Source organism: Pyrus communis, chromosome 1, assembly GCF_963583255.1.
Source record: "Pyrus communis chromosome 1, drPyrComm1.1, whole genome shotgun sequence".
Classification (NCBI taxonomy): Eukaryota; Viridiplantae; Streptophyta; class Magnoliopsida; order Rosales; family Rosaceae; genus Pyrus; species Pyrus communis.
This window is the reverse complement of record NC_084803.1, coordinates 423,779-451,331: the sequence shown is the minus strand read 5'-3', so window position 1 is coordinate 451,331 and position 27,553 is coordinate 423,779. Positions and strand designations below refer to the sequence as shown.

At 38.5% G+C, this 27,553-nt stretch overlaps 4 protein-coding genes, 1 non-coding gene and 2 pseudogenes across 5 annotated transcripts; 5 read left to right on the top strand and 2 right to left on the bottom strand.

Annotated features, from left to right (window-relative positions):
* The first annotated feature begins 8,850 nt into the window (after positions 1 to 8,850).
* On the top strand, positions 8,851 to 10,669 carry LOC137747195 (GDSL esterase/lipase EXL3-like). The gene is made up of 5 exons (XM_068487251.1): positions 8,851 to 9,171; positions 9,424 to 9,554; positions 9,647 to 9,880; positions 9,979 to 10,234; positions 10,328 to 10,669. The coding sequence occupies exons 1-5, from the start codon at positions 8,877 to 8,879 to the stop codon at positions 10,522 to 10,524; spliced, it is 1,113 nt and encodes a 370-aa protein (XP_068343352.1). The 5' UTR covers positions 8,851 to 8,876; the 3' UTR covers positions 10,525 to 10,669.
* A 2,837-nt stretch (positions 10,670 to 13,506) lies between these two features.
* LOC137717727 (GDSL esterase/lipase EXL3-like) lies at positions 13,507 to 15,411 on the top strand (annotated as a pseudogene).
* Positions 15,412 to 17,134: 1,723 nt separating this feature from the next.
* On the top strand, positions 17,135 to 18,620 carry LOC137729719 (GDSL esterase/lipase EXL1-like). Its single transcript, XM_068468730.1, has 5 exons — positions 17,135 to 17,387; positions 17,487 to 17,617; positions 17,705 to 17,938; positions 18,019 to 18,277; positions 18,418 to 18,620. Exons 1-5 carry the CDS (start codon positions 17,135 to 17,137, stop codon positions 18,618 to 18,620), a joined length of 1,080 nt encoding a protein of 359 aa, XP_068324831.1.
* Positions 18,621 to 19,251: 631 nt separating this feature from the next.
* On the top strand, positions 19,252 to 21,259 carry LOC137741659 (uncharacterized). Its single transcript, XM_068481358.1, has 3 exons — positions 19,252 to 19,478; positions 20,043 to 20,238; positions 20,584 to 21,259. Exons 1-3 carry the CDS (start codon positions 19,276 to 19,278, stop codon positions 20,734 to 20,736), a joined length of 552 nt encoding a protein of 183 aa, XP_068337459.1. The 5' UTR covers positions 19,252 to 19,275; the 3' UTR covers positions 20,737 to 21,259.
* Positions 21,260 to 22,134: 875 nt separating this feature from the next.
* Positions 22,135 to 23,383, top strand: LOC137734334 (SKP1-like protein 1B). The gene is made up of 2 exons (XM_068473618.1): positions 22,135 to 22,533; positions 22,965 to 23,383. The coding sequence occupies exons 1-2, from the start codon at positions 22,237 to 22,239 to the stop codon at positions 23,136 to 23,138; spliced, it is 471 nt and encodes a 156-aa protein (XP_068329719.1). The 5' UTR covers positions 22,135 to 22,236; the 3' UTR covers positions 23,139 to 23,383.
* Positions 23,384 to 23,474: 91 nt separating this feature from the next.
* Positions 23,475 to 27,117, bottom strand: LOC137734324 (CO(2)-response secreted protease-like; annotated as a pseudogene).
* Positions 26,214 to 26,316, bottom strand: LOC137720536 (U6 spliceosomal RNA). The gene has a single exon (XR_011066535.1). It is a non-coding gene; the product is annotated as a U6 spliceosomal RNA (small nuclear RNA).
* Positions 27,118 to 27,553: the final 436 nt, after the last annotated feature.

Sequence of the window (27,553 nt, the reverse complement as noted above, 5' to 3'; positions counted from 1 at the left end):
AGAGACAAGGAATTTGACTTCCGTTGACTATCGGTTTGAGAGATGTGGGACTTATTCTTTTAGCTTATCCTCGTAGTACTCGTTGGTACGAATGCATAGGCGAAAGCCGTTTGCGAGTCTGAATTATAACAGTATAGTTACAAACGTTTGAAATTTATTATTTAAAGTTAGTTAAATAATTTGAGCTCCAATTTTGTGGGAAGGAAGCCAATCGGTTTTTAAGGGAAGAAAAGGGACCAATCAATTAAATGAAGGGTTGACCAATCAGAAAGGAGAAAAGAAGAAAAGAAAAAAAAAAGTGGGGAAAGCCTAGCTTTCCCTTCCGTACACCCGTGCGCCACCCAAGCTAAATTCCGGCGATTTTTGCCATTTCTTCCGTCGAATCATCACCATACAACACCTGAAACCTCTTCCACAACCTTCCCTCTTCCATCTTCACCCAAATTCGTGGGTTTTTAAGTCCAAAATCACCAAGAACAGTGCTGGAGCACCGGAGGTGTTCGAAGTCGATTTCATTGTTCCGGTGAGTTTCATTACCCACTATCACCCTCAATCAACTCCCCTTGGACCCAGGAACAAGACCCAACCAGTTGTAGGGGTGTTGGAACACCGAGGAATGAGAATCAAAGCTCACCCATTATAGGGTTTCAAACGAATTTAGGGGAATTTGAGGTGTTTATCGGCCAAATTGACCTTGGCCACAGGTATGAAAGTTATTCCTCTCATTGAGATCTTCATTTCTGTAAAATTTGAGAATTTTTGGAGATAGTTGAATTTTCCGACGAATCATGGCCGCCAGCCACCACGCGCGGCGGCAAGTGTGGCGACGCGTGGGCCGAGACCCCACTTGACCATCTTAGGCTAATTTTGACAACTCGATTCCATATTTTTCATTTGCTTAGTGAAATTTTAATGTTTTAATGAAAATTCGTAGTTGATCACCTAGTTGGCCATCACGAGGTCCTTGCATGAATTGAAGATTTGACCGTTGGATCGTCATCAAAATTTAATACATTATGGTATGAAATATTTGAGGATATTAGAAACTTATGGATTGGGAATCTAACTTACGGATCTTCCTGAATTAGATTTGTAAGTTCGTAAAATAAAACGTTGACCGCCATTTGAATTGGCAATTGGCGGAGATCCAACCGTTGGATCATAATGAAACTTTAGTATGATGTTTTAGAAGCACGATGTGGATCTTTGGAAGTTATGGATCGAAAATCCGAGATGCGAATCTTTCGGATTGAGTTACGTAGGAACCATTGATCTTTGACCGACGGTTGACTTTTGGTCAATGGATCTCAAATCATTCTAGAATGTCCTTGGGATATGTTTTACGTGACTGAATAATTGTTCTTGGTGAGGATCGCTCGCGACGTCTCAATGTTCGTGCTTGGGAGTTGTAGCGCGGACCTAAGGTGAGTGGGTCTTTTCCTTTCTATCGTGTGTGTATATATATATAAGATTGACATCTCCACAAACGTCTATAAATTGAATATTTCATATAATTATTGTGAATGCTTTGGAGGACTATAATGAACTACAAATGGCTTGATCCCTGTTTAGGGTATGTAGGCAGTCTAACGAGATGGTAGATGCAGCCATATAATAATTGAGACTAAATAATTGAGACAATAGCCTTGTTTGGGGAATTGAGCAATGTGAGGGACATTGGTGAAAAATGTGAGACTTAACCTTATGATTTGGTGGTTAAATGTTGGTCATAAATCAATGTGTGAAGAATCAAGAAATTAAAGTAAGGAAACGTAAGTAATGATAGTTAATTAAACTAGTGTCTAGTTGGGCTTATCACCGATAATTATTCCCGAAAATAAATAGTTTGGAAGTGGGGCGTTATAGATTATGCATTTCATGCCATATTGTGTGTATATATATATATATATATATATATATATATATATATATATATATATTTGGAAACACTATGTTAGGTTGAGTATTAGATTGCATCATGGCATATGTATATTATTTGCACATAATTATTGTGAATGCTTTGAAATGCAAAGGTGAATGCAGGACACACAGGTAAGTTCAGGTGAGTTTATAGTATTAGTTGAAATGATGGAGTTATGGTATGACTACATTTATGTTTTAGGCAACTTCAACCTTGTCATACAGGTTGCCCATGAGTCGTACATGTTATATTAGATGCATTTAGAGCTTATAAACCTGCACCCCGATGTTAGTGTTCCCATCCGTGGCTAGGGCACAGTCCTTCACGTGATGTTCAACTCCCGCACCTTACGCTCACCTTGGATCCAAGGTAGATGCACATTTATGTTGTACAGACCACAATAGGTGATTTCTACTCATAGGTGAAGCGCGATTATTCGCACAGTCTTCACGTGATCGTAGCACTTGAGAGCGTATTTATTTACACCCAGTCCTGTTGTATAGACCACTTTAGGTGGTTCCGATTCATGTGGAGGTATACTTATTGAGCTATTGGCTAGCATGTTATTGAGCTATTGACTAGCTTTGATTGATGAGATATAGATAAGTCGTACAGGTCACTATAGGTGACTCCCGACTTATATGCTAACTTTGATTGATGAGATGTGTGGATAAGTCGCACAGGTCACTATAGGTGACTCCTGACTTATATGCTAGCTTTGATTGATGAGATGTGGATAAGTCGTACAGGTCACTATAAGTGACTCCTGACTTATATGCAAGCATTGATTGATGAGCTATTGATTCAGCCATACAGTTCACGTGAGGTAACTCCAGCTAGCATGTTGATGAGCTATTGGTTCAGCCGTACAGGCCATAATAGGTGGATCTGGCTGACATACCATTTCATATTGATTTATTTCACCTGGGTTACTTATTCTTGTTGAGATATTTGACACGGCATAATTGCGAGACGATTATTTTGGTTAAACTTTAGAGTTATAGTCACGCCTGTTATTTTCTGAGAAATTATATAGGTGTTACGGCGAGGGGTTACTGCATTTGGTAATTGAAATTGGGTTGAAAAGTTTTGTTTCACTCACTCACATTTTCTATTTTTGCACCCCTCCAGGTTCTAGCAGCAGAGTTCCATATCGATGAGAATTCGTGGCACTTTTCATACAGATGTCTTCTTATGATGGTATAATCATTATCTTACCTTACTGTACTATACCTATGCTCTGTATCACGCGTGAAATGGGTCCAGACCTGCTCATCACGCACTCGTGTACTTAAGCACTTTTAGGTTTTAATTTATTCACATTTTGTACACTATCACACTTTATGGCTTCGTCACCTTCCAAATGTCGGCCAGCACAGCTCGATTTGGGGTCTTAGTGGACATTCCGGATCCGGGTGTGTCAAAACGTCCAAAAAAAAAAAAATTAGAAACTGAACAAAATGTCGCTTAAATATCTCATTCTTGAAATTGCAGTATAAAACTAGACCTGTTTGCTAATGACCGAAAGTTCTGTTTCAGTTTGATTGCATCTCATCATATTCTTGCAGAGTATATAATTTACAAATGTATAAAAGGGTAAATGAAGTTTGACCTAGAAACTGAATTTTGTTTTCATTTGGCAATTGAAATATTGTTTCATGAATCATGTATATGCATAATTACTTTATGCATGTTGTCTCGACATTGTTGAGGCTAAGGGAACGAATTTCATTGTTAAGTAGTTGTCAAAAATTTAAATGAGATTGTCGGCATATGAGTTGTTATGCATTTTGTGATTTAACTTATAATTCTAGATTATTGACTTTGTGTTTGCATAAGAATTTCTTACTGGAAAACTAATGAATTATTTGATTATTTAAGATCTAGGTGTATCGATCATTCTCTCTAGAAGCCAAGCGGAATTATTCGATTTGATCTTTTCTCTTAATCAAGAAATGGTTCCATTTCTAGACTACCACATGACATTACTTGCATTTGCATATTATTTGTTTCATGTGAGTACTTGAATTATTGTATTTTCACCACTTCATACTTTTGACTTCCATTAGTCCTGATCTAATATGCATTTTGTGCTACATATATATATATATATATATATATATATAAAATAAGTAAAGGAAGAAGAAAAAAAAAAAACAAGAAGAAAAGCGAAAAAAAAAAAAAGGCCGGGAATGTATATCATTTTTAATTAACATGAGTTTTTTTTTATTTTTTATTTTGGTTTCGTCTTAGAGATTACACATGTGAAATTATTGAGATTTTTAGCATGAGACAAAATGGCGAACATGTTAAACTTTTATGTAGGTACGTGTAGTTACTTTACGGTTGATGTTCATATTTATATATATGGCTGTGAGATTTATCGTGAGATTGAATCTGTTGTCAATTATAAAATAGTTATGTGTATATACTATTCTATACTTAATGTTGAAGCATACTATGGAAATATAGATTACTGTTTGATGCTCTATTGGTTATTTAACAATATTTTCTAATTCTTTTATGTCATTGCTCACTAGAACAAACAAATAATATTGAATTTTTTTCAATGTGCGTATAATTACTTTTACTTTTGATATCTTATATGTAATGAAATTGATTTGAGATTCTCATGAAATGAATTTTCTGATATGCACCATAATGTGGATGTATGTTTCATTGCTCGTACCCATGTTTATTCTAGTGAAGCTATGAATGATTAATTATGTCATGCTTCGATCCCGACATACATCCAGGATCGACGCACGACGGTGAACTATAAAGGGATGCCAAGAAATACAAACTGGAATACTGCACTGAAAATAACAATAGTTTCAACTGTTTAAGGAAAAGTATAGGGGTAACCTAACACTCCAAGCTCTCTGAACTCTGTCTGCTACCCCAAAGCTCCTCGTATCTAATAATACCTGCACAATCGCCCCTACACCATGGGAATGGTGCATCGGGCAAACAACCCGAATAATTCTTTACTTTTCCTTTTTACTGCTTTATTTATTGATATATGTGTTTGATGCATTTGGTTATTATCTAATTGATTGAATTTACATGTATATTATGATCATAATTATTTATATTATCCTACGATATATGAACACAAATATAGAATTTGATCCCAAAGTTCTTCATTGGGTTAGAATAAAATCACCCTTCAAAAAACAAGAAAGATAAAAAGAGTTTGCTTCTCCATCATAGCTCCCCAACGTCTAATTTCGATAACATAACTTAAGCATTTTTCCACATTTCGCTTCATCTCGACCATTATAATACATTAATAATCTAACGATCCTCATTTAGTTATAAGTCAACTTCCAACTGCATCACATTCACATGCAGAGCCACACCACGAAATTTACAAGCAGATGCCCTGCATGCCCCATAATTCGTGTGTCCTTAAAGTAGAGCTTATAATTAAGTGGGACGCGCAACATTGATTGATTTGATATTTATGAATTCTGAATTGTATATGTCAATTGTATATCAAGAGCGTATGATCCCTCATCAAACAACTTCCACATCAAGCAATTAAGAGCCGTCGTGGTGGTGGTTAAGCATCGAGCTCCCTCTATAATTGATTAGACGACCATCAACACATAAAATAACATTAGTTTAATCACATATGCATAAATCATGCTTTATTTGAGAATTGTAATATTATTTTGGGTAAATTACATAAAACTACCTCAACTATTGGGTTGTTAAAATGTTAATGACCCAATAGTTGAGGTAGTTTTATGTAATTTACCCGAGCTTATAATTAAGAGAGACACACAACATTGATTGATTTGATATTTATGAATTCTCAACTGTAAACGTCAATTGTATATCAAGAGGGTATGATACACTGCCAAACAACTTCCACATCAAGCAATTGAGAGCCGCCGTGGTGGTGGTTAAGCATCAAGCTCACTCTATAATTGATTAGGCGCCCATCAGCACGTAAAATAGCTTTAGTTTAATCACATATGCATAAATCATGCTTTATTTAGAATTGTAATATTATTTTGGGTAAATTACATAAAACTACCTCAATTATTGGGTCATTAATAGTTTCATACCTCGTCTTTAAAAAGTTTCAATATCATACCTTATCTTCGAATTTATTGCAATGTCATACCTTTCGTCAGTTATCTATCGATTCCTCTGTTAAATGTTGACATGGCATTAGGTGGGTCCACTTTCTATTAAAAAATTAAAAAAATTAACTAAACATTAAACATTTAAAACAAAAAAAAACCATACCTAGATCCCATCACCCCACCTCCCCCCCCCTCAACACTCGAAACCCCATCCCTTTCATCATCTTCCCCATCTGTCGTCCCCCCTTACCCCCAAAACCTTCATTCCAAACCCAGAACCCCACCCCCCATTTCCCCCGTAACCCCACTTTCTCCCTTCCTCTCCTTCTAACCACCTCCCTCTCCTCCACTCTCTTCACCTCCTTTCTCATTCAAAACTTAAAAAAATAAATAAATAAATAAAAAGAAAAAGAAAAACCAGCTGAGGTGGTCCGAGAAAGGAAGGGTTGGGTGGGGTGCGACGATCTGGACAATTTGGGTTCAAATTTGTTTATGAATATATATATATATATATATATATATATATTAGACTTTGAATGGGAGGGAAGGTGAAGAGAGTGGAGGAGAGGGAGGTGGGTGGGAGGAGAGGGAAGGAAAAGGGGGGGGGGGTTATGGGGGAGGTGAGGGTGGGGTTCTGGGTATGAAGGTTTTTGGTGGGGGGGGGGGACGACAGATGGGGTTAGTTAATATTTAATTAATATTTTATTGATTTTTTAAATATTTTTAATAAAAAGTGGGCTCCACCTCATGCCATGTCAGCATTTAACAGAGGAATTGACAGACAACTGACGGAAGGTATAACATTGCAACAACTTCGAAGATAAGGTATGACATTGAAACTTTTTAAAGACGAGGTATGAAACTATTAATGACCCAATAGTTGAGGTAGTTTTATGTAATTTACCTGAGCTTATAATTAAGAGAGACGCGCAACATTGATTGATTTGATATTTATGAATTCTCAACTATATACGTCAACTGTATATCAAGAGGGTACGATCCCCCACCAAGCAACTTCCACATCAAGCAATTAAGAGTCGTCGTGGTGGTGGTTAAGCATCGAGCTCCGTCTATAATTGATTAGAGCCATCAACACATAAAATAGCATTAGTTTAATCACATATGCATAAATCATGCTTTATTTGAGAATTGTAATATTATTTTGGGTAAATTACATAAAACTACTTCAACTATTGGGTTATTAACCGTTTCATACCTTGTCTTTAAAAAGTTTCAATGTCATACCTATACCTTATCTTCGAATTTGTTGCAATGTCATACCTTCTGTCAGTTGTCTATTAATTCCTCTATTAAATGTTGACGTGGCATAAGGCGGGCCCACTTTGTCACATCCCGGGCCTGCTCGATCACCGTAGCACGATATTGTCCGTTATCTTCGAATTTGTTGCAATGTCATACCTTCTGTCAGTTGTCTGTTAATTGCTCTGTTAAATGCTGATGTGGCATAAGGGGGGCCTACTTTGTCACATCCTGGGCCCACTCCACCACCGTAGCACGATATTGTCCGCTTTGGGCCCTGACCATGCCCTCATGGTTTTGTTTCTGGAAACTCACACGAGAACTTCCCAGTGGGTCACCCATCATGGGAGTGCTTTCGTGCGCTACTCATTTAACTTCGGAGTTCCCATAGAACCCGAAGTCAGTGAGCTCCCAAAAAGCCTCGTGCTAGGTAGGGATGAGAATATACATATAAGGATCACTCCCCTGGGCGATGTGGGATGTCACAATCCACCCCCCTTAGGGGCCCGACGTCCTCGTCGGCACACACGCGGCTAGGGTTAGGCTCTGATACCAAATTGTCACATCCCGGTCTGGGGTCCACCATATCTCGGGCCCGCTCCACCACCGTAGCACGATATTGTCCGCTTTGGACCCTGACCATGCCCTCACGGTTTTGTTTCTGGGAACTCACACAAGAACTTCCTCATGGATCACCCATCATGGGAGTCCTCTCGCGCGCTACTCGCTTAACTTCGGAGTTTCCATGGAACTTAAAGTCAGTGAGCTCCCAAAAGGCCTCGTGCTAGGTAGGGATGAGAATATACATATAAGGATCACTTCCCTGGGCGATGTGGGATGTCACACATTTTCTATTAAAAAAATTAATAAAATATTAAAAGTGGGCTCCACCGGGGGAATGGGGTGTTCTTATTATCTTGTTAGTTATATATCAGCCTGGAGAGCTTAATCAAGCCACCTAAATATTTATTGCATGTTGAAAGTTAGAACAACCAAAGAAGAGTGACGTTACACGCTTACACTTACCATCTCAAATATTGGTAATGCACATTATTGTATATTGTTATTATTTATTTTTTGAACAAACGGTAGTATGTACATTAAGGGATGAGGAATGAGCTTAGTCTTACAATGAATTTGCTATAATAATGTGATTCAATTTTACATTTAGCGAGAATTGAACCTAATGAGTTTAAATTTTGAAATTTCTGTTTTTCCAATACACAAATGTCAAAATTTAAACTCATTCAACGTTGATAAATAGGGTGGTGAACAAAAATATTCTTCATTTTTTATATCACATTTGTCTCACTTCTTTAATTGAGGTAGAGCTCAACAACACATCTAAGTCCCATCATTATTAAAAAGGGTAGTACAAATATAGTGTAAAAAATGTGATAAGAGTAACATTAATTGTTGACAGCTAAATATTTATTTGGGTTGTTAATAAATGAATACCATCTGACTGCTTCGCTTCAGAAAAATCTATGTCTCGAACAATTTTTTGGTCTAGACTCGATCTTAACTATATATTGTCCAGATGCATTTCTTTTAGATCATTTATTTTTGTGTACCTGCCACTTGGTGATATTGTCCAGATGCATGCAGTTGCAGGAGGACTAGGGCTATTTAGTCCTAAACTGGGCAGGCTGCAGATGCTGTCATATGTAATTTTCGTGATTTTCTTCTGCAATATTATTAGTAAGAATAACGTCATTGAGGCAGCTGTCCCGGCTGTTATTGTATTCGGAGATTCGATTGTTGATACCGGCAACAACAACGAAAACTTCAGGACATTTGCACGCTGCAATTTCCTTCCCTACGGAAAAGACCTCAAGGGAGGAATGCCAACCGGCAGATATTCCAATGGAAAGGTTCCCCCAGACTTCATAGGTTGTCATCACCATCATCATCGTCGTCATCATCATCATTGAACACTAATAAAAGATTACTAACTGGTATTAATTATTATGATAATTGAGTTAGGAATAAACTTTGAACCCTAGCCCTTGCTTTTTGTGAAAAATCCGAGAATATAATTTTCATGTTTAATTTTGTCCCAGAAATTCTGAATAATTATTCACATATACAATAAAATGTTCAATTAACCCTACTCTATGTTACGATTTTTTTTTTCATGTACAGTGGAAGCATTGGGAATCAAGGAGCTGTTGCCGGCATATTTGGATCCAACCCTGCAGCCTAATGACCTCCTTACCGGTGTTGTCATAGCTGCCGGTGGTGCAGGTTATGATCCATTGACAGCAAAACTTGCGGTACGACCTATATATTTAAGCTCTAAGCCTTTGTTCTTTTGTTAATTTTAATTTTTTTCCTCCTCCATTAATTCTGGAATTCGATTGTGTAGGCAGTTGCATCGCTATCTGACCAATTGAAACAGTTCAAGGAGTACATGGAAAAGCTGAAAGGAATTGTTGGAGAGGAGAAAACAAACTTCATCATACAAAACAGTCTGATTCTTGTGGTAGCCGGCAGCAACGATATTTCTAATACCTATTTTCTTAGCGGTGTTAGGAAATTGGAGTATGACGTTCCTTCTTACACCGACTTCATGCTCAAATATGCCTCTGATTTTATCAAGGTGTGTATTTTCTTGATTCAGATTGCTAAAAATGAAAAATGTACATTTCCTCACAATTTAATTGATGTAGCTAGTTAGCAAAGTTATGAATTTTGTAGGACTTGTATGGATTGGGGGCACGAAGAATAGGCGTACTAAGTGCACCACCTATCGGATGTGTGCCATCTCAACGAACGTTAAATGGAGGCATACAAAGAGATTGTGACGAAAAACAAAACCAAGCATCACAGCTGTTCAATTCCAAGCTCTCTGTGGAGATGGACCACCTTAACAAAAACCTGCCAAACTCGAGAGTGGTCTACATTGACATCTATAATCCGCTACTCGATCTCATAAACAACCCAGCTAAATACGGTAAGATGTTTCATTTACTCTGCCCAGCTAGCTTTATTACATTTCTTATAAATTAGTAAAGATTTATATGTTTGTGTCAATCCATGTCGGCAGGGTTTGAAGTTGCGAATAAAGGGTGTTGTGGTACTGGCACCATTGAAGTAACAAAACTGTGCAACCAGCTCCAACCTGCAGGAGTCTGCATAGATGACTCTAAGTATGTTTTTTGGGACAGCTACCATCCAACCGAAAGAGCGTACAAGATCATTGTGAAGCAGATTCTCGACAATTATCCCAGCCTCGTCATCTGAGACAACTCATTATATCTTTACAAATGAATAAAACCCTTCAAATTCCCTGCTTGGAATAACGATTTGTAAAATTGATTTGTTCTGGACTTAGGTTAATCAAAGAGTTATGTGTTGCTTAATGATTTAAGTCGACATGGTTTTGTTATATGAAACTGTTGACCCTCAAAATTACAAAGCCTACGTGGTGCGCAAGCCGAGTAACTAATGAGCTAACTACGTCATTCCGTTGATGCGGGGCGTGCCAACTCGTCGGCCGAGGAGTAAAATTTGCTGATGTTGCATTGAGCGCATTGTTGACTTCTTGATCTTGCGACTACAGCCGAGGAAGGAACAAGTCTCGGCCTTTGGATTCTCGAGCCTGAAGACAAGGTTACTAATTCTACGAAGTTCACGAATCGTCGTTGCCGGATTCAGTCACAATGATTATATTCGTGAGAGTATAAGCACGTCGAATCGACACTAGACTATATGGACACAAATACTCAAAGGTGACGTATGTCTTGATGGTAAAGGTGGTTCGGCCGTCAGAATGCCGAACTCTAAAACTCACTTGTGAGTATCCAATCATAAAATTACTCGGCGTTCAATGTGCCGAATGTCGTAACTCGTAACACCTTACTTCGCCAAGAAGGCTAATAAGATGACCTCTGCCAATAAGGATTAGGAAACCCTTCTCGACCGAGACTTGGATAGGTAATCAGTCGGCCTCGATGCAATGTTGTTTATCCAAACTGAATGTGCTCCTTGGTCGATTGATTCTACGGCAACAATGTTGTTTATCCAAACTGAAGATGTTCGCCGGTTGCCTCCATAATGCTGTTTACGCAAGGCAATTGTGTGTTGAATTGGAGAGACTTTAATTGTGCACTCCGTTCTCTATTTATAGCAGTAAGAACAAATCCTAACCATACTCGAACTAGGACTTCTTACCCCAATCCATCTTATCTCGGCCAATCCCTTTTCTATTAGGATTTTGAATTCAACCTCTTATTAGGCCACATTCATTTCCACTTTCCGGTATCTTTATCTGGCCGAGAATCTTTACTGCATCAGGACTTAACCTCTTCATTCATCCGCTTCGCAATAGGGCCCACCACTTCCTATTCATCTGGAATATTCTTTTCCCAAACAGGACTTGACCGACCTTAGTTAGGCGGCCTATGAACCGGCCGGTTTGTAGCAATCCTCGAGCAGCGCTTCTGGACCGAGAGCAATTCCATACTCGGCCCAGCCCAATAATTTTAGGGCCAAACAGAAACAAAGAAATCAGACATATTAACAAGACAAACAAGAATTGTATATAGCTTCTTGAAATCATTCACACGTATATATTCAGAACAAAAACATGTTTAGATGCATAAATCTGTTTATCGATATGAATTAGACCAATAGAGAATTTGACACGTGGAAACCACTGAGATACAGATGGCAGCATCAAGAAACCATAATTTTGAAGTATTTTTGAAGAATCCGCAAAGCAACGTTTTCTGCACCGGCAGCTCTTTATGTCGATCGGGTGAAGTGAATACAAACATTATATAGATAAATTCGTACATGTGAATGGACTGAATTGGCTTCACAATATACCTGTTTTTATTGCTCCACTAACACAACAGCCAAATTGCGTAAGAAGCACTTTAACTACTTTTTGAGATTTCACTTGTATTTTTACTCATAATTGGTCTAAATAACATTTTTACCAAAAGCGTTTTTAATCACTTTAATAGCACTTCTAAACAAGCGCTACAACTTTGTAAAGTAGGTTTTTTTCTCACTTGACCTAAATTTCATTGGAACTTGAAAGTTAATCACATTTGGTTGGAGACAGACGCAACTGTAGTGATTCACTACGTAAACTCTCCTAGTTTTATTATTCCTTGGTATTTGCATGTTGATTGGAGTAATTGCTTGTGGCCAGTTAGGCATATGCATGTTTATGTTTCCCATATTTTTAGCGAGGGCAACTCTGTAGCCGATGCCTTAATTAACTTTTTGTGCAGATCATGATCCATATTACTGGGGGTCTAGTCCAGCGTTCCTTCATGTGCAACGTTTGCTTATATTCATGATTTTTGTGCTTCTACCAACTATTGTTTTAGATGATTTTTATCATATGTTTTCTTTGTAAGTAGAGTTCTCTTATCGTGTTACTTGCTATATATGTTATTTCCATCAACGAAGTTTAGCTTTATGTCTCCCTCATTTGTATTTCACTCAAAACATAGCCTAATTAAAGCCTGCTTTCTCTTAGTTATTTTAAAATCGTATATTTTAAAATAAAATAAAATGACATTATGCATGAACTGATGCATGAGACATTTGTCGAAACTTTCATTAAAATTGTTCTCTAATGTAGAAAATCTAAAGGGGAGAAAATAAATTTTTTATCTTATTAGTTCTGTATCAGTATGGAGAGCCTATTAAGCCACCTAAATTAATTGTTGCATGTTGAAAAAAGTTAAAACAACTAATTATTTATTTGCGTTGTTAATAAATGGACGCCATCGACTGACAGCTTGCTTGAGAAAAATCTATGACTCGATCTATACGTATATATTGTGAGGATGTGAGGACAAAATTTCATATTAGTGTGAGATTAAATCATATAAGAGATTGAACTACTCCTCATATCGCCAATTAGTTTAATGATGCAACAAAACCTAATGACGACACGAAGTGCAAGACCAAACATGCAAAGACTTATAAGAGGGATGTAGCCCAACTTTCTTTGTGTAGGCAACCTCAACTGTCTTTGTGTATAAAATGGTTTATAAGAGGGATGCGGGCAACCTCAACTTTTTTTGTGTATAAATTTACAACAAACACAACAGCCAATCATATAAAATTCACCAGAAACAATCGGAAACTAATATAAATTCACAACAAACACAATAAACAATCATATATAAATTGATTAAATTCACAAGGAACAATCGAAAACTAATATAAATTCACAATCGGAAATTAAAGACCCACAAGTTTATGCTCATTTCTTTTCGATCATTTATTTTTGTGTACCTGCAACTTGGGGATTTAATTGTCCAGAATGCATGCAGATGCAGGAGGACTAGGTCTGTTTAGTCCTAAACTGGTCAGGCTGCAGATGCAGTCGTCATGTGTAATTTTCGTGATTTTCTTGTGCAATATTATTAGTATGAGTAACGTTACTGAGGCAGCTGAGACAGTCAAGCTACCGGAGAATGTGACTATCCCGGCTGTTATTGTATTCGGAGATTCGATTGTTGATACCGGCAACAACAACGAAAACTTCGAGACATTTGCACGCTGCAATTTCTTACCCTATGGAAAAGACCTCAAGGGAGGAATGCCAACCGGCAGATATTCCAATGGAAAGGTTCCCTCAGACCTCATAGGTTGTCATCACCATCATTATCACAATCATCGTCGTCATCATCATCACCACCATTAAACACTAATAAAAGATTACTAACTGGTAGCCACTCTGGCTTTGCTTTTTGTAGAACTTCGTATAACAGATCAAAACTGTGCGCTAACTCCTAGTTTTTTGTGAAAAATCCGAGAATATAATACTTTTTATCTCTAATTTTGTCCCAGATATTCCGAATAAATATTCTCTTATAGACTTATACAATAAAATGTTCAATTAACCCTCCTCTATGTTACGATTTTTTTTTTTCATGTCCAGTGAAAGCATTAGGAATCAAGGAGCTGTTGCCGGCATATTTGGATCCAACCCTGCAGCCTAATGACCTCCTTACCGGTGTTGTCATAGCTGCCGGTGGTGCAGGTTATGATCCATTGACAGCAAAACTCGCGGTACGACCTATATATTTAAAGCTCTAATCCTTTATTCTTTTGTTAATTTTATTTTCCCCTCCTTCATTAATTCTGGAATTCGATTGTGTAGGTAGTTGCATCGCTATCCGACCAAATGAAACAGTTCAAGGAGTACATAGAAAAGCTGAAAGGAATTGTTGGAGAGAAGAAAACAAACTTCATCATAAAAAACAGTCTGATTTTTGTGGTAGCCGGCAGCAACGATATTTCTAATACCTATTTTCTTAGCGGTCTTAGGAGATTGGAGTATGACGTTCCTTCTTACACCGACTTCATCCTCAAACATGCCTCTGATTTCGTCAAGGTGCGTATTTTCGTGACACAAATTGCTAAAAATGAAAAATGTTCATCTTTTCACAATTTAATTGATATAGCAAAGTTATGAATTTTGTAGGACTTGTATGGATTGGGGGCACGAAGAATAGGCGTACTAAGTGCACCACCTATCGGATGTGTACCATCTCAACGAACGTTAAATGGAGGCATACAAAGAGATTGTGACGAAAAGCAAAACCAAGCATGCCAGCTGTTCAATTCCAAGCTCTCTGTGGAGATGGATCGCCTTAACAAAAACCTGCCAAACTCGAGAATGGTCTACATTGACATCTATAATCCTCTACTCGATATCATAAAAAACCCCGCTAAATACGGTACGATGTTTCATTTACTCTGCCTAGCTAGCTCCATTACATTTCCTATAAATTAGTAAAGATTTATATGTTTGTGTCGATCCATGTCGGCAGGGTTTGAAGTTGCGAATAAAGGGTGTTGTGGAACTGGCCTTATTGAAGTAACAAAACTGTGCAATCAGCTCCAACCAGCAGGGGTCTGCACACATGACTCTAAGTACGTTTTCTGGGACAGCTACCATCCAACCGAAAGAGCATACAAGATCATTGTGAAGCAGATTCTCGACAATTATTCCAGCCGCTTCTTCTAAGCAAGTATTGATGTGATTTAAAAAAAAAAATTTGTATATGTTGTAATGTTAAAATAAGCAGTTGTAAAATAAAACAGTTTAAAAAAAACTGCTTCTACATGAGAGTAAATAATTGTAAAATAAAGTAGTTAAATGTTTGGTAAATTGTTTATAATAATTTATGATCATATAATAATTTATCTCTACTAATTAATAAAACACTCATTGTTAACCAAAATCCTATGAAATTACAAGTTTAACCTTGTAATTAAACAGAACATGAATAAGAAATAATATGGGGCAGAAATGTAATTTCATATAACTAAATTTTGCTGTTTTTTTTAAGTCTCACCTACATGTAATCCTAATATATTTCTAATTAAAAAAAATAAAAATAAAAATAACTTCTCATTCCCAAATTATTTGTCATTCTCTTCCTCTTTCCTTCTATTTCAAAAACAAAAATAAAAAATTTTCTCACACATGCATGCGCTCCCCTTACCTCATCTTGTCCGCCTCATCGTCGCTCCCTTCCTCATGATTTAGCGGAGTTGGTGCAATTTCATGGCTTTTCTTTCCCACTTTAAGCTTTACCAAAGACAATCTTTAACGAACCCATCTGCAATTTCATTGCTCTTTTCCCACTTTAGGCTTTATCAAAGACACAATCTTTAACGAGTCCACTTTAATTTCTTTGGTTTTTTATCTGGGTTTGGCTTGTTTTGTGATTTGGGAGTCGTTTTCTCACCTGGGTAACTGCGAAATCCCACTTGAAGGGATCCCAACGGCGATGATTGTTGAAGCTAGGAATAATGAAAGACGTAGTGGCGGAAGAAAGAGAGAGGGAAGATTCCCCGACAAGCTCAACCACCCACAGTCTCTCTTCTACTTCAACTGATTCTCGCCCGGATTCACCGCTCGAGGTCTGATTCGATCGTCGTGTCAAGGTTGAAGAGGTCCGAACCTGGCCTTCTTATGAAATTGTAAATTTAGTTAATTAACTTTAATCTAGAATTTGAGGATAAATTTGAAGAGTTCAAATCTGGAAGGAGAAGGGGACCCCAGTAAGACCCACTGCATGCTGCGGTCTGTAAGATTAGGCGCCGTGATAGGTGGTCTCAAGGGCGGCGCCTGAGTATTGGAACCGGCAACAACAACGAAAAGGTTGGCAAAGATCCATATAGACTAGCTTCGCGTCTGTAAAGTTCGCATTGATGCAATCAAATTCAGATGATAACTTTGAATTGAACTCTCCAAACACTCCATCAGTAACCCTCCTCCGGATCTGCCAAATGGTGTGCATCCTAATTCTACATCACCGAAAACACCAATTCGCCTTGCCCCGAGGCTATATATAAATCTTCAAAGTCAGTAATTAGCACTATGCGAATCTCCAAACGCGAACACTCCTTGAAATTTAAATGTTCCATTTTCTGCAGCAGGCAGCTGCGCGCTCCTCGGTGGCCGCAGCTACATAAGTTGTGGTGCAGGAACAGAAACATAATTGCAGCTGAAGTACTAACAAAGCTAAATTCTTGTAAAAAGTTACAGAAAGCATATTCACACAAAGAAGTAGTAGCACTCCTTCATATCAATTTTACTTTTAAGGTTCACTTGTATATGATTAGGACTCCGTTATCATGCAGGGGAAGAAACGATGAATTTTGTAGGTGCATTTTAGAGTGTTTCAATTAATATGATCAGAAAGCACGCCTTTTGCATGCGCGGTAACAGATCCCTGCAAGCAATTGATCCCGAAGTCACGCAACTGACACTCACACATATGGTGAATTCTTCTTGCGTGTTTATAATTCCATACGTAATGCGAGTCATGAGAAAACTTCATTGTTTTCTCCTGCAGTATTAGCTGCAATGACCAGTTTATTTTTCTTTTTGCTTGGTTCTCTAGACCTGATATTCTCTACTGCCCAAGCAACTGTGAAGCTACCAAAAAATGTTACAATTCCTGCTGTTTTTATGTTCGGGGATTCAATCGTTGATACAGGCAACAACAACAACCTTGTAACAATTATTAAAAGCAATTTTCCCCCATATGGAAGAGATTTTGTGGGAGGAGTGGCTACCGGAAGATTTGGCAATGGCAAGGTGCCCTCAGACATCGTTGGTGTGTAATAATCTCTTAATCATATATTATTATACATAATACAAGTCCTAATCAAATTAATTACTAATGTTATCGGCTACTAATTAATTCTTTTTTCAGTGGAGGAACTGGGAATCAAAAAACTTTTGCCGGCGTATCTTGATCCAAGTCTCCAAGAGAAGGACTTTGCCACCGGAGTAAACTTTGCTTCAGGCGCTTCAGGATTCGATCCATTAACATCTGAGATGATGGTACACACATAAATAATATCTACTCATTTTTTTCTTGATTTTAGTCATATTTTGCTGAATAGTATGATAAAAAAAAATGATCATCAGTCTGTTATACCGCTATCGGAACAATTACTACTGCTGGAAGAATACAAAGAGAAGCTGAAAAATTATGTTGGAGGAAAGAGAGCAAAGAGCATTGTAAGCAAGAGCCTACACTTTGTGGTAACAGGCAGTGACGACCTAGTGAATACCTACTTTCATACACCTGCACGCTCCTTGCAATACAATATAGATGCCTACATTGATTTTATGGTGGCCGAGGCTTCAGCCTTCGTGCGGGTATATACTTCAACTTCTCTGGCTCCAAGTACGTGAACATGTTATAAAAGCAGTACTAATTTAATATAAACTAAACTAAGGAATTATATGCATTGGGAGCACGGAGGATTGTCATTTCTGGCCTACCACCGGTTGGATGTTTGCCATCAATGAGAACTGTAGACGGAGGTTCAGAAAGAAATTGTGTTGCGAGATACAATCAAGCAGCAGAGTTGTTCAACTCCAAGCTATCCGTGGAGGTGGACCGCCTTAACAAGCAGCTATTCCATGCCAAAGTGGTGGTTTTGATGGATGTCTACGGTCCATTCATGGATATCATCCTCAAGCCACAAAAATATGGTACTAATTCAATTATATCTACATTTTGCTTCATTCATTCGAGCGATTTCTAATCCAATCGAAAACACACTTGGGTACAGATGTGACACGTTGTCCTAGCCAAGTTAATTACGTGAAGTCTGATGAATTTATGCATGCAGGATTTAAAGTTGAAGACAAAGGTTGTTGTGGAACAGGAAGAATAGAGGTTGTCAGATTGTGCAATCGATTGTCTCCAAACACATGCAACAATACCAGAGAGTACGTTTTCTGGGACAGTTATCATCCAACTGAAAGAGTATACAAGTTATTTGTCCCAAAGTTACTCCAAAAGTGCATTAACGACTTATTCAGCCAAAGATAAAGGGGTTATATACCTTGCTGAAGAACTTACTAATTTAGTCAAAATTAATCAGTATTTATTTATGTACTAATCATGGTATGCTTCATACTTGATGTTGATGGAGAAATAAAACAAAAGGGTATTGAATTTGAGTCATCAAAACAATGATTATAAAGGGGATATTGAGAACTTCTTCTATAGCAATTTAGTATCAGAATCTCGACAATTATAAGTTTTATATAAATACATAGAGTTTGTGTTGTTTGAGAAAAATGACCCATCAGCTAAGCACTTTTCACGTTCTAATTGATTCTTAGCGAGTGACATTTATTTTGTGCCGTTTTCTTGTTGATAAGTCAACATAGTATTTTTCTGTTATGCGTAAAATTATAAGAAATTCTCCGAAATTATATATTTGAAAATCTCAGCTGCTGAACTTACTAATTTTTACTATGCTGTCCATATCTGATTTTGACTAATTCAACCATTAAGATTTGAGTTACGGTCATTTTACCTAATTTTCTTAAAATTATTAAACATAAAAAGCTAACTTTTCAACTCGGACCAAAGGAAAACCAGCGTGGCAAGGACCAGGACCAATGTTTATATTTTAAGCAAAAAGAAAAAGAAGACGAACGAAGCAAAATGAGTCTGGATTTTGAAATTCCAGCGGTTTATGTATGTAAAAAACCCTCGGAGTTTCCGAAAAATCGCTTCCAGTAATCCTTCGTTGTCTGGGTCAGTAGGTGTTGGTAAGGTTTCTAAAATGGAACCTGTAGCTTTTGTTCAGACAAGATACGAGGTTTCACGAAATCGACCCAAGAATTGTTCGACAGCCTCGTCCATGGCCGCCCTCAGCCTTCAGCTCGCCGACATCCGGTATTTCCGAAAATGCTCCTTCCTTTTTTGTCACATGTATTTTTATGTTTTAATTTGTTTTGCTGTTTGCTTAATCAGATTTAATTAGTTAATAACCAACCTTAAGCGAAGCTGATAGTAATTTGATTTAAAATACTAGAGCACCCATGGTGAGAAATTTTGGGGAATGTTCTGCTACAAGTGCTCTTATTGGAAGAAATTCAAAATTCAAGTCTGGCAGCCTGGCAGGTGCTTCTCCGGAATGCACTTATAAGTGCCTCTATAACCCAGAAGCATTTTTAGTTTTTGCTGCTAAACACTGCTAAAAGCAGTTTGATTATATGAATTGAAAGCACTTTTGGCAATTCCAGAAGCATTCCGAAACAAGCTTTTATTCAGATTATATAGATGACAAATAAAGCACTAAGCTATTAAACACTTACATGAGGATGAGGTTGATCTCTTGGGGGCATTCTTACTTGTGCTTAATAGTGAGGATGAGGTTGATCACAGCTCTGATGCTCTTACTCGAGCCGGAATGAGAACTGAGATTGATTCGAGGTTTGTTTTTGAAACTACTGTTAGGGAGAATGATACGCTTGTTGCAGAATTCGTGGCCGGCCAAAAGCACAAGAGTAGGCTTTCTGATCTTTCAGAATGCCCACTTTCTCTAGCAAAAGCTTCCTATACGGCTAATGTTAGCAACTGGTTGTCTGCAATTGCAATTCCAGTGGGAGCTCAGTGCAGGGATGTTGTGGTTCTTACTAGTCCTTCTCACCAGGTATTACACGCATTGATGTCAATGGTTTCCTAGATTGTTTCCAGTATTCCTTTTCCTTTTCTTTCTGATAAGATATGTTTGCACCAGTGGAAATTGGAATGCTTTTCAGGTGCTTATTTGATAGTATTAAGGTCATGACTCACAAAGTAATATCTACCTAACGATTGTATCTGTTTGCTTTTCGGTTCTTTAAGTTTACTTTGAGAATCAGCTAGGGTCACCATATCATTGGTAAGAGTGTTTATTTTGTGGCAATCATGCCTGTAAATTTTACATATTTTGGTGTTATATCGGTCTTGTTATGGATTTTAGTAAATCAGGGATGATTTTCGTTTCTCATGACAGGGGAAGGGCCTTGCTGATCGTTCATCATTTGGGCCACCTCTTCTAAATCAACAAAATGGCAGTGCAATTGGCTTAATGGTGAAAAAAATCAAATGTTGTCGCTTCCTTGGCTCAGTTTGTTTCCGTACTAGCAACGCAACCGAGTTCAGGTAGAGTTGGGCGCTGCTTAAGCACCTTTGGGCAAATTGTCTATCAACTTCCTAGAGAAACAAAGCTGTCGCTTCTGGGTCTGCACCAAATACCTAAGTTATCAAGTGAATGTGGGGAGCATAGAATTGGAGCCATTACAATTCCTTTTAGCAGTTTGGTGCATCGCAAATCCCCCGAGACAATGATTGAAGCCTTTGTTCCACCCCTAGGAACAAACTCGCAGGACAATCGGTCAACTGGATCTGTTGCTCTAATGTTGGAATCAGAACTTGATGAGTTCACAAAGCTTGGGGGTTGGATTGAGATGAAGCAGTCGAATCCCAAACATATAGAATGGGCTCTGACCGTTGCTGATGATTCGGAAGATTCAGTTGGATGGGCAATAGGTTTAAATGGGATATTTGACTTCATCTTCCTGAAATTTTACCATCCGAACATTTTGATTTGTTGAACCTTCAATTAAACATTCAATTTGTGCTAAAAACTCCCACGACAAGAACTCTATTACATGTTACGTTTAAAAATAACGCCTTCAATTAAATGTTCAATTTGTGCTAAAAACTCACATGACAAGAACTCTATTACACGTTATGTTTAAAATTAACGCCACATACGTGTTATGTATAGAGCTGACAACATTTTCAAATAGTCAATAATGCACATCATTTGATTTGGTTTACAGCTTGCTATTGATAAGGGTGCTTCTGATCTTCATATTGTGTGAATTGAATCACATTTACAGAGAAAAAAAAATATTGTGATGAATCAGTTGGCCAATTGAAGTTATAACATAGATATTGGTGGTCTTGTATTTGATAAGCCTCATGTTTGAATTAAATCAGCCCATTGATGATTCTGCCAGAGTCTCTTGGACTCATTTCGCTGTTGTTTTGTTGTTATCTTTGGGTTGTAATCTCCATTCTTCACCCAAAAAAAAAAAATTGAGAGTGAGAATTATTTAAAATTTTTTTGAGTTTTAACGATAAGAACAAAATAAAGAGTAAAGTAAATAGTACTAGGATTGACTTTTTTGTGTAAAAATATAATTTTTCGTTAAAGTAAACGGGACATGAGCTTTTCGATAAAGTTCTCAAAAAAAAAAAATGAGAGTGAGAATTATTTTAAGGAAAACTAATAAAAATGACTTGAAAACTTTGAGTTTTAACGATAAAGACAAAATAAAGGGTAAAATGAATAGTATCAGGTTTAACTTTTTAATGTAAAAATATGATTTTTCGTTAAAATGAACTGCAGGTTTTCGTTAAAACTCTCATTATTTTATCGTAAAACTATTCCGATCCCGTTGTAGGCCATCAAAACATATATGGCTTTTATAAAATTACTAAATTATTAAATTAAAATATTATTAGAATGAGAAGCTAGGTGTCGGGCTTCTTATAAAATTACTTTGTTTTGTTTGTCCTCCAAATTCTCCAATTCTCTATCAAATCCCAATATCATCTCTCTCGCTCGGGTTTTCAGGTTAAGGCAGCAATCCAAACGATGTCGTCGGAGAGGAAGATAACTCTGAAGAGCTCGGACGGGGAGACTTTTGAGGTGGACGAGGCGGTGGCTTTGGAGTCTCAGACGATAAAGCACATGGTGGAGGACGATTGTGCCGACAACGGGATCCCTCTGCCCAACGTCACCAGCAAGATCTTGGCGAAGGTCATCGAGTACTGCCGGAAGCACGTCGAGGCCGCGAAGCCCGAAGAACGCCCCGCCGTTGATGAAGACCTCAAGGCTTGGGACGCCGAATTCGTCAAGGTCGACCAGGTCACGCTTTTCGATCTCATCCTGGTCTGCTTCTTTTTTCCTCCTTTTTCGATTCTGCTGTTGCAGTGCGATTACTTTACTGCTTTATTACTTTAGGGTTTCTGATTTCTGATTGACGTTTTTAGAAACTTTTAGGGGAACAAATTCGTGAATTTGTTTGTCTTATTATTAAATATTTTTTAATTATGATTCGTGCTTATATATTTACTAATCACTTGATGACCACTAGATTACAACGGGCCAGTTTGGCAGAAAAAATTTAGAAGTGCTTCTGGGTGTGAGGAAGTGCTTCCGAAGCGCTTGGATTTTTAATAATTTTTACTTGTCTCTAGGCTCTAGCAAAAGATCTTATGAAAGCACCCAATGTATGTTTCTTTGTACTATTATGTATTTCTGTATTCTGTTGGTAGTAAAACTAATTGAGAAAACATGGTATCGAGTTGTGTTGTTTATAGGCTGCGAATTATTTGAACATAAAGAGCTTGCTGGACCTGACTTGCCAAACAGTGGCGGACATGATCAAGGGAAAAACACCTGAGGAGATTCGCAAGACGTTCAACATTAAGAACGACTTTACTCCCGAGGAAGAGGAGGAGGTTCGCAGGGAGAACCAATGGGCTTTTGAGTGAAGGGCCTGGAGATGAACTCTTTTATGAGCTGTGGTTGTGGAGTGCTGTTTCTATCCGTTATCTGAAGCGTTTTGTTTCGTGACTTAGTTTCTATCTGTTATCTGAAACGTTTTGTGACTTAGTGAAGTCCTTTACGACTATTATTTACTTCCACCTCACTTCTAGCTCTTCTAGACCTGCAAACTGTGATGTTAAGTGGTTCTCTTTTGTTATGATAATATATTTAAAATGTGGTTCTTACTCAATTTTTCGTTCTTGTCTTCTGATTTGATTGATTGTTTAGGCAGAATGAATTTCCGATTTGATATGGCCTCTTTGATTTTACCCAAATCATTGCATTTTAATTTATGTGTAGAGATTGTAGTCTTTTCCAATATATTGGAAACTGGCATTGGTAAGGCCGGATTGTGATGAAACCATAGTGAGTCGGATGTGGTGATTAGGGAAGATGAATGATTGAAATAAAGATTGGCTTCTGTTGTAGGCAGGGGCTTCCCCTTCCAAATTGACTGTGGAGGTCAGCTTAAGTTTTCATTGAAATCCCTTGGAGTCATTTCATGACATGCCAATCTCTTGGTTTCTTGTGGTGTTGCATTTGATTAGCAGGTCGGGGTTTTATTTTGTGTTAGCATTTCATTTAGCGGGTGTTTGCGGGTTTTACTTTGTTCTGCTTCGTCGTGTTTGCTATATTATTAGGTCAGATGTTTATTGCAGAGGCAACACAAAGCGATGATAGTTATAACTTGATTTATTGAAATACTTCCTCTCAGTTTTCAAATGTCTATAACGAAAGGACTTCGGACTTTGTACTTTCCGTTTGTCCATGTTACAGACCCAAACATATCTTCCTTGGGAGAGAAAACCACTTGGTAACTCAGCTTCTGGTTGTTCTTGGAAAATTGCAGCTTTTCAGGAATCACTTTCACAGTTAGACCGCTAGGCGCATCCACAGTAGCGCTGAAAACCGTTTCGCCATCTCCTGCAACATTCGTAACCTTCCTGGTTACGTTCTTGCTCTCTTTTCCATTAAAGTTGGAAATTGCTATTGAAGGGTAGTTGACGTTGGATATGTTATCAGCATTGGAGTCCTTGGGGCGAGAAAATTCTTTGGGAACAGTTCTTTAGATGGTTTTAATTGTCGGTAAGTCGTAGCCATAGTAGCACAGGTGGTTCAAGTAGTCAACGGTTTCGGTTTCGTAAACCAGCCCTGGTTGCAAGGGTCCGGTTGTCGTCACTTCCCCTGCGCCATAATCATACAGCGTGGCTGTAGAATTTTTCTCTGTGGTAAATGGGATTCCCAGATTGTTTGTTTGAGATGCTGCAAAGAAAGAAAGTTGCATTTAAACTTCCGAGCTCAGAAGTAAAACACGCTGTGAAATAAGAATCTCGACCTGTGGTGATGATCGCTGATCTGATCGCAGAGGGGCTCCATGTTGGATTTTGAGATCTGACAGTGGCCGCTATCCCCGAAACATGGGGGCATGCCATGGAAGTCCCCGAGAGGATATTGAATTGCGGCGGATCCTTTCCTTCTAGAGCGACAGGCGAATCATTGCCCTTCCATGGTGCAAGAATGTTCACACCAGGTGCTGCAATATCAGGCTGCAAACAAACTACTTTAAGAATATTGGTATTCTCTTTTCTTGGAAAATTAGGTATCGGAAATGAGAAGCCAGCTTGCTTGCCTTGAGAATGTTCCTTGTGCCGGATGCAGGTCCTCCGGCTGAAAAATTTACGACGATGGGCGCTGGTTTATACTTGGTCACCGTCACTGTTGGTAAGATGGTTGCAACTGGGTTTCTTGACAAATAAGTAATCGATTAATTTTGAGATGAAGGTCCAATTGATGAAGTTAAATTTGGCTTGGTTTTAGAGTTAGGGTTACCTGGTTGAGTTGATATAGGAGAGGATTTCTTGACCGTCCTTAACACTGATGACGGTTGCCGGAAGTGCTACGTATGTACCTGCAGCTACCCCCGGATGTTCTACTTGAAAAATGACACCTGCTCCACCCAGACTCTTCACTGTGTCAATCTGGCCATTCCTCGAAGAATCACCGCCGGTGTCACACAGAACAATCTTCCCTTTGATCTTTTCTGCCTCCATGGAATTTACTTCGCAGTTTCTGAAAAATGTACATGAAGCAATGTGATCGGAGAATCACAGATATCCAATCAGAAATTTTAGGGATGGAGCCGGAAATCGCATTGCTACCTTGCACTAAGTTCATTAGCGTCATGTGTGCCGGCAGACAGAGCATAAACCAACGAGTACACGGGCAATTTTTCGAGTTTGGAAAAATTTATGCCTCTCCCCTTGATCACCTTGCCCCCTCCCAACACCACATCAGACTCAAAATCTCGGTCAATGGTGGTGGCGCCAACTGTCAAAATCCAAGGTGCCACGTTCACAACGGTTTCAGGGTAAGGGCCACCATTCCCGACGGAGCAGACCACGGCAATCTCCAGCTCCTCCGCATGGAACGCTCCGATCGCAATGGGGTCATTGCTCAACTCCGGCGCAGACCAACTGGCTGAACCAAGCGAGAGGGATAGAACGCCTACCCCGTCCACAATCACGTCGTCAAAGGCAGCTAAAATGTCGGAGCCGGGACAACCTCCATACGAGCATACCTTGTACATGGCGATCCTTGAACCCGGGGAGCCTCCTATGGCAGTCCCAGCTGCTACGCCGTAGTAGGACGCGCCTGGTACAGCGGTCCCTGCTACTGTTCCTGCCACGTGGTTGCCGTGTCCCAGTGTATCCCTTGGTGAATCAATCTCTGTTGTGCCATCAGATTCAGAAGTGTTATATAAAACCTTGCTCCTATCAACTTCCTGATCGTTCATCGCAAAAATAACATATTGTTTAGTACCTATAATTTCACGAAATATATCAATTTTCGTAACACATTTAAATCATGATTAGTAAATTACCTATTACAGTTGGAGGAATTGAAATCATGGGATTTCATGCACGTTCCTTTCCACCGTGACGGAACCGGACCCGTATCTTTGTCATTGAAACTCTCCGACTCTAGCCATATACCTAGATTCAATTTTTGGTTTCGTTACTAATCACCTGCGAACCTTAAGTCAATTCATGTGTGTCATTCTTGCGCATGGAACATGCTAATTTTCTCTGTATTGTTCCAATTTTAACGTAAGGACCTGTGTCCAAAATACCGATAATGGTGTCAGTTCCGTCGGTGGTAACTGATGAAACTCTGTCCGTGGTTTTTGAGTTAAGATTTGAGTCGATTTTTAAAGCAGTTTGATACTTGAGGAAATCCCAGGAATGAGTAGTGTGGAGTTTCAATAAGGGATCGGGAAAAACTGATACAACTCCAGGTTTTTCAGCAATGGATCGCGCCTCTTCGTTCGAGAGACGACCCGCAAACCCTGAGAAACCATGCGTCTAAGTGTACACCACTGCATTTGGTTTCCTGCACCCACAAATATAACCCTTACTATTCAACTTTCAACTTCAAGTAATTTCCTCTTACAATAAACATACGAAATCAAAATTTTAACGAAAGAATAAAGTAGTAAAGTTTAGGAAGGGCGAACAGCTTAACTAGTTACGACTTGGTAGGATAACCTATTTAATTAGTTGATAGACAGACACGTTAATCATATTAGTTCCAACTATGTCATATCTTCATCTTCATGTTACACGTACGTGTACATGATTAAATGGACAGCCTGATTATACTTAAAAATATAAATAGAATTACCGACCGTGTTCTGACAGAGCTGAGAAGCTGAGCATGATCATCCTTTAAGGAAGAAAGATCGTCACTACTTGTTGATGAGGCTGCTGCGGAACCCATGTACACGATATAAACGCGGTCGCTCTGACTCCATCTCCCGGCATTCTGATCATCACCATCAGCTGCTTTGGTTTGTACATGAAACGAGACGATGATCAGGAGCACGAGAAAAGTACAGAAAGACGTGAAAACGGAGATGCTTTTCATGCGCATTTTGATCTCTCTCTTGTTCTTGCACTTCGCACTGCTAACCTAGCTAGCTAAGAGATTGTTTTTGTACCTGGGTAGCTAATTCACTGGTGTCACACACACACACACACATACATACATAGAAGATAACAGGTGACAGGAGGAGGATTACGTACTTTAGTGGTGAAGAGGAAAGATTCAAGTTAATAGTGGGATTAGTAGGATATATCTCTAGAACCTAGACTCTAAACCCACCCATATTAATCAAATTATTGCGCTCTTATCTTGCTTAATTTTATAATCTGATTTCCATTAATTGCCATATCGTTCATCTATATTGGATTAATTGGATATCTGGGTGGTGGAGGCCGGTACAGTGGTGATGGTATTGGTAGTAGCACGAGAAAAGTACAGAAAGACGTGAAAACGGAGATGCTTTTCATGCGCATTTTGA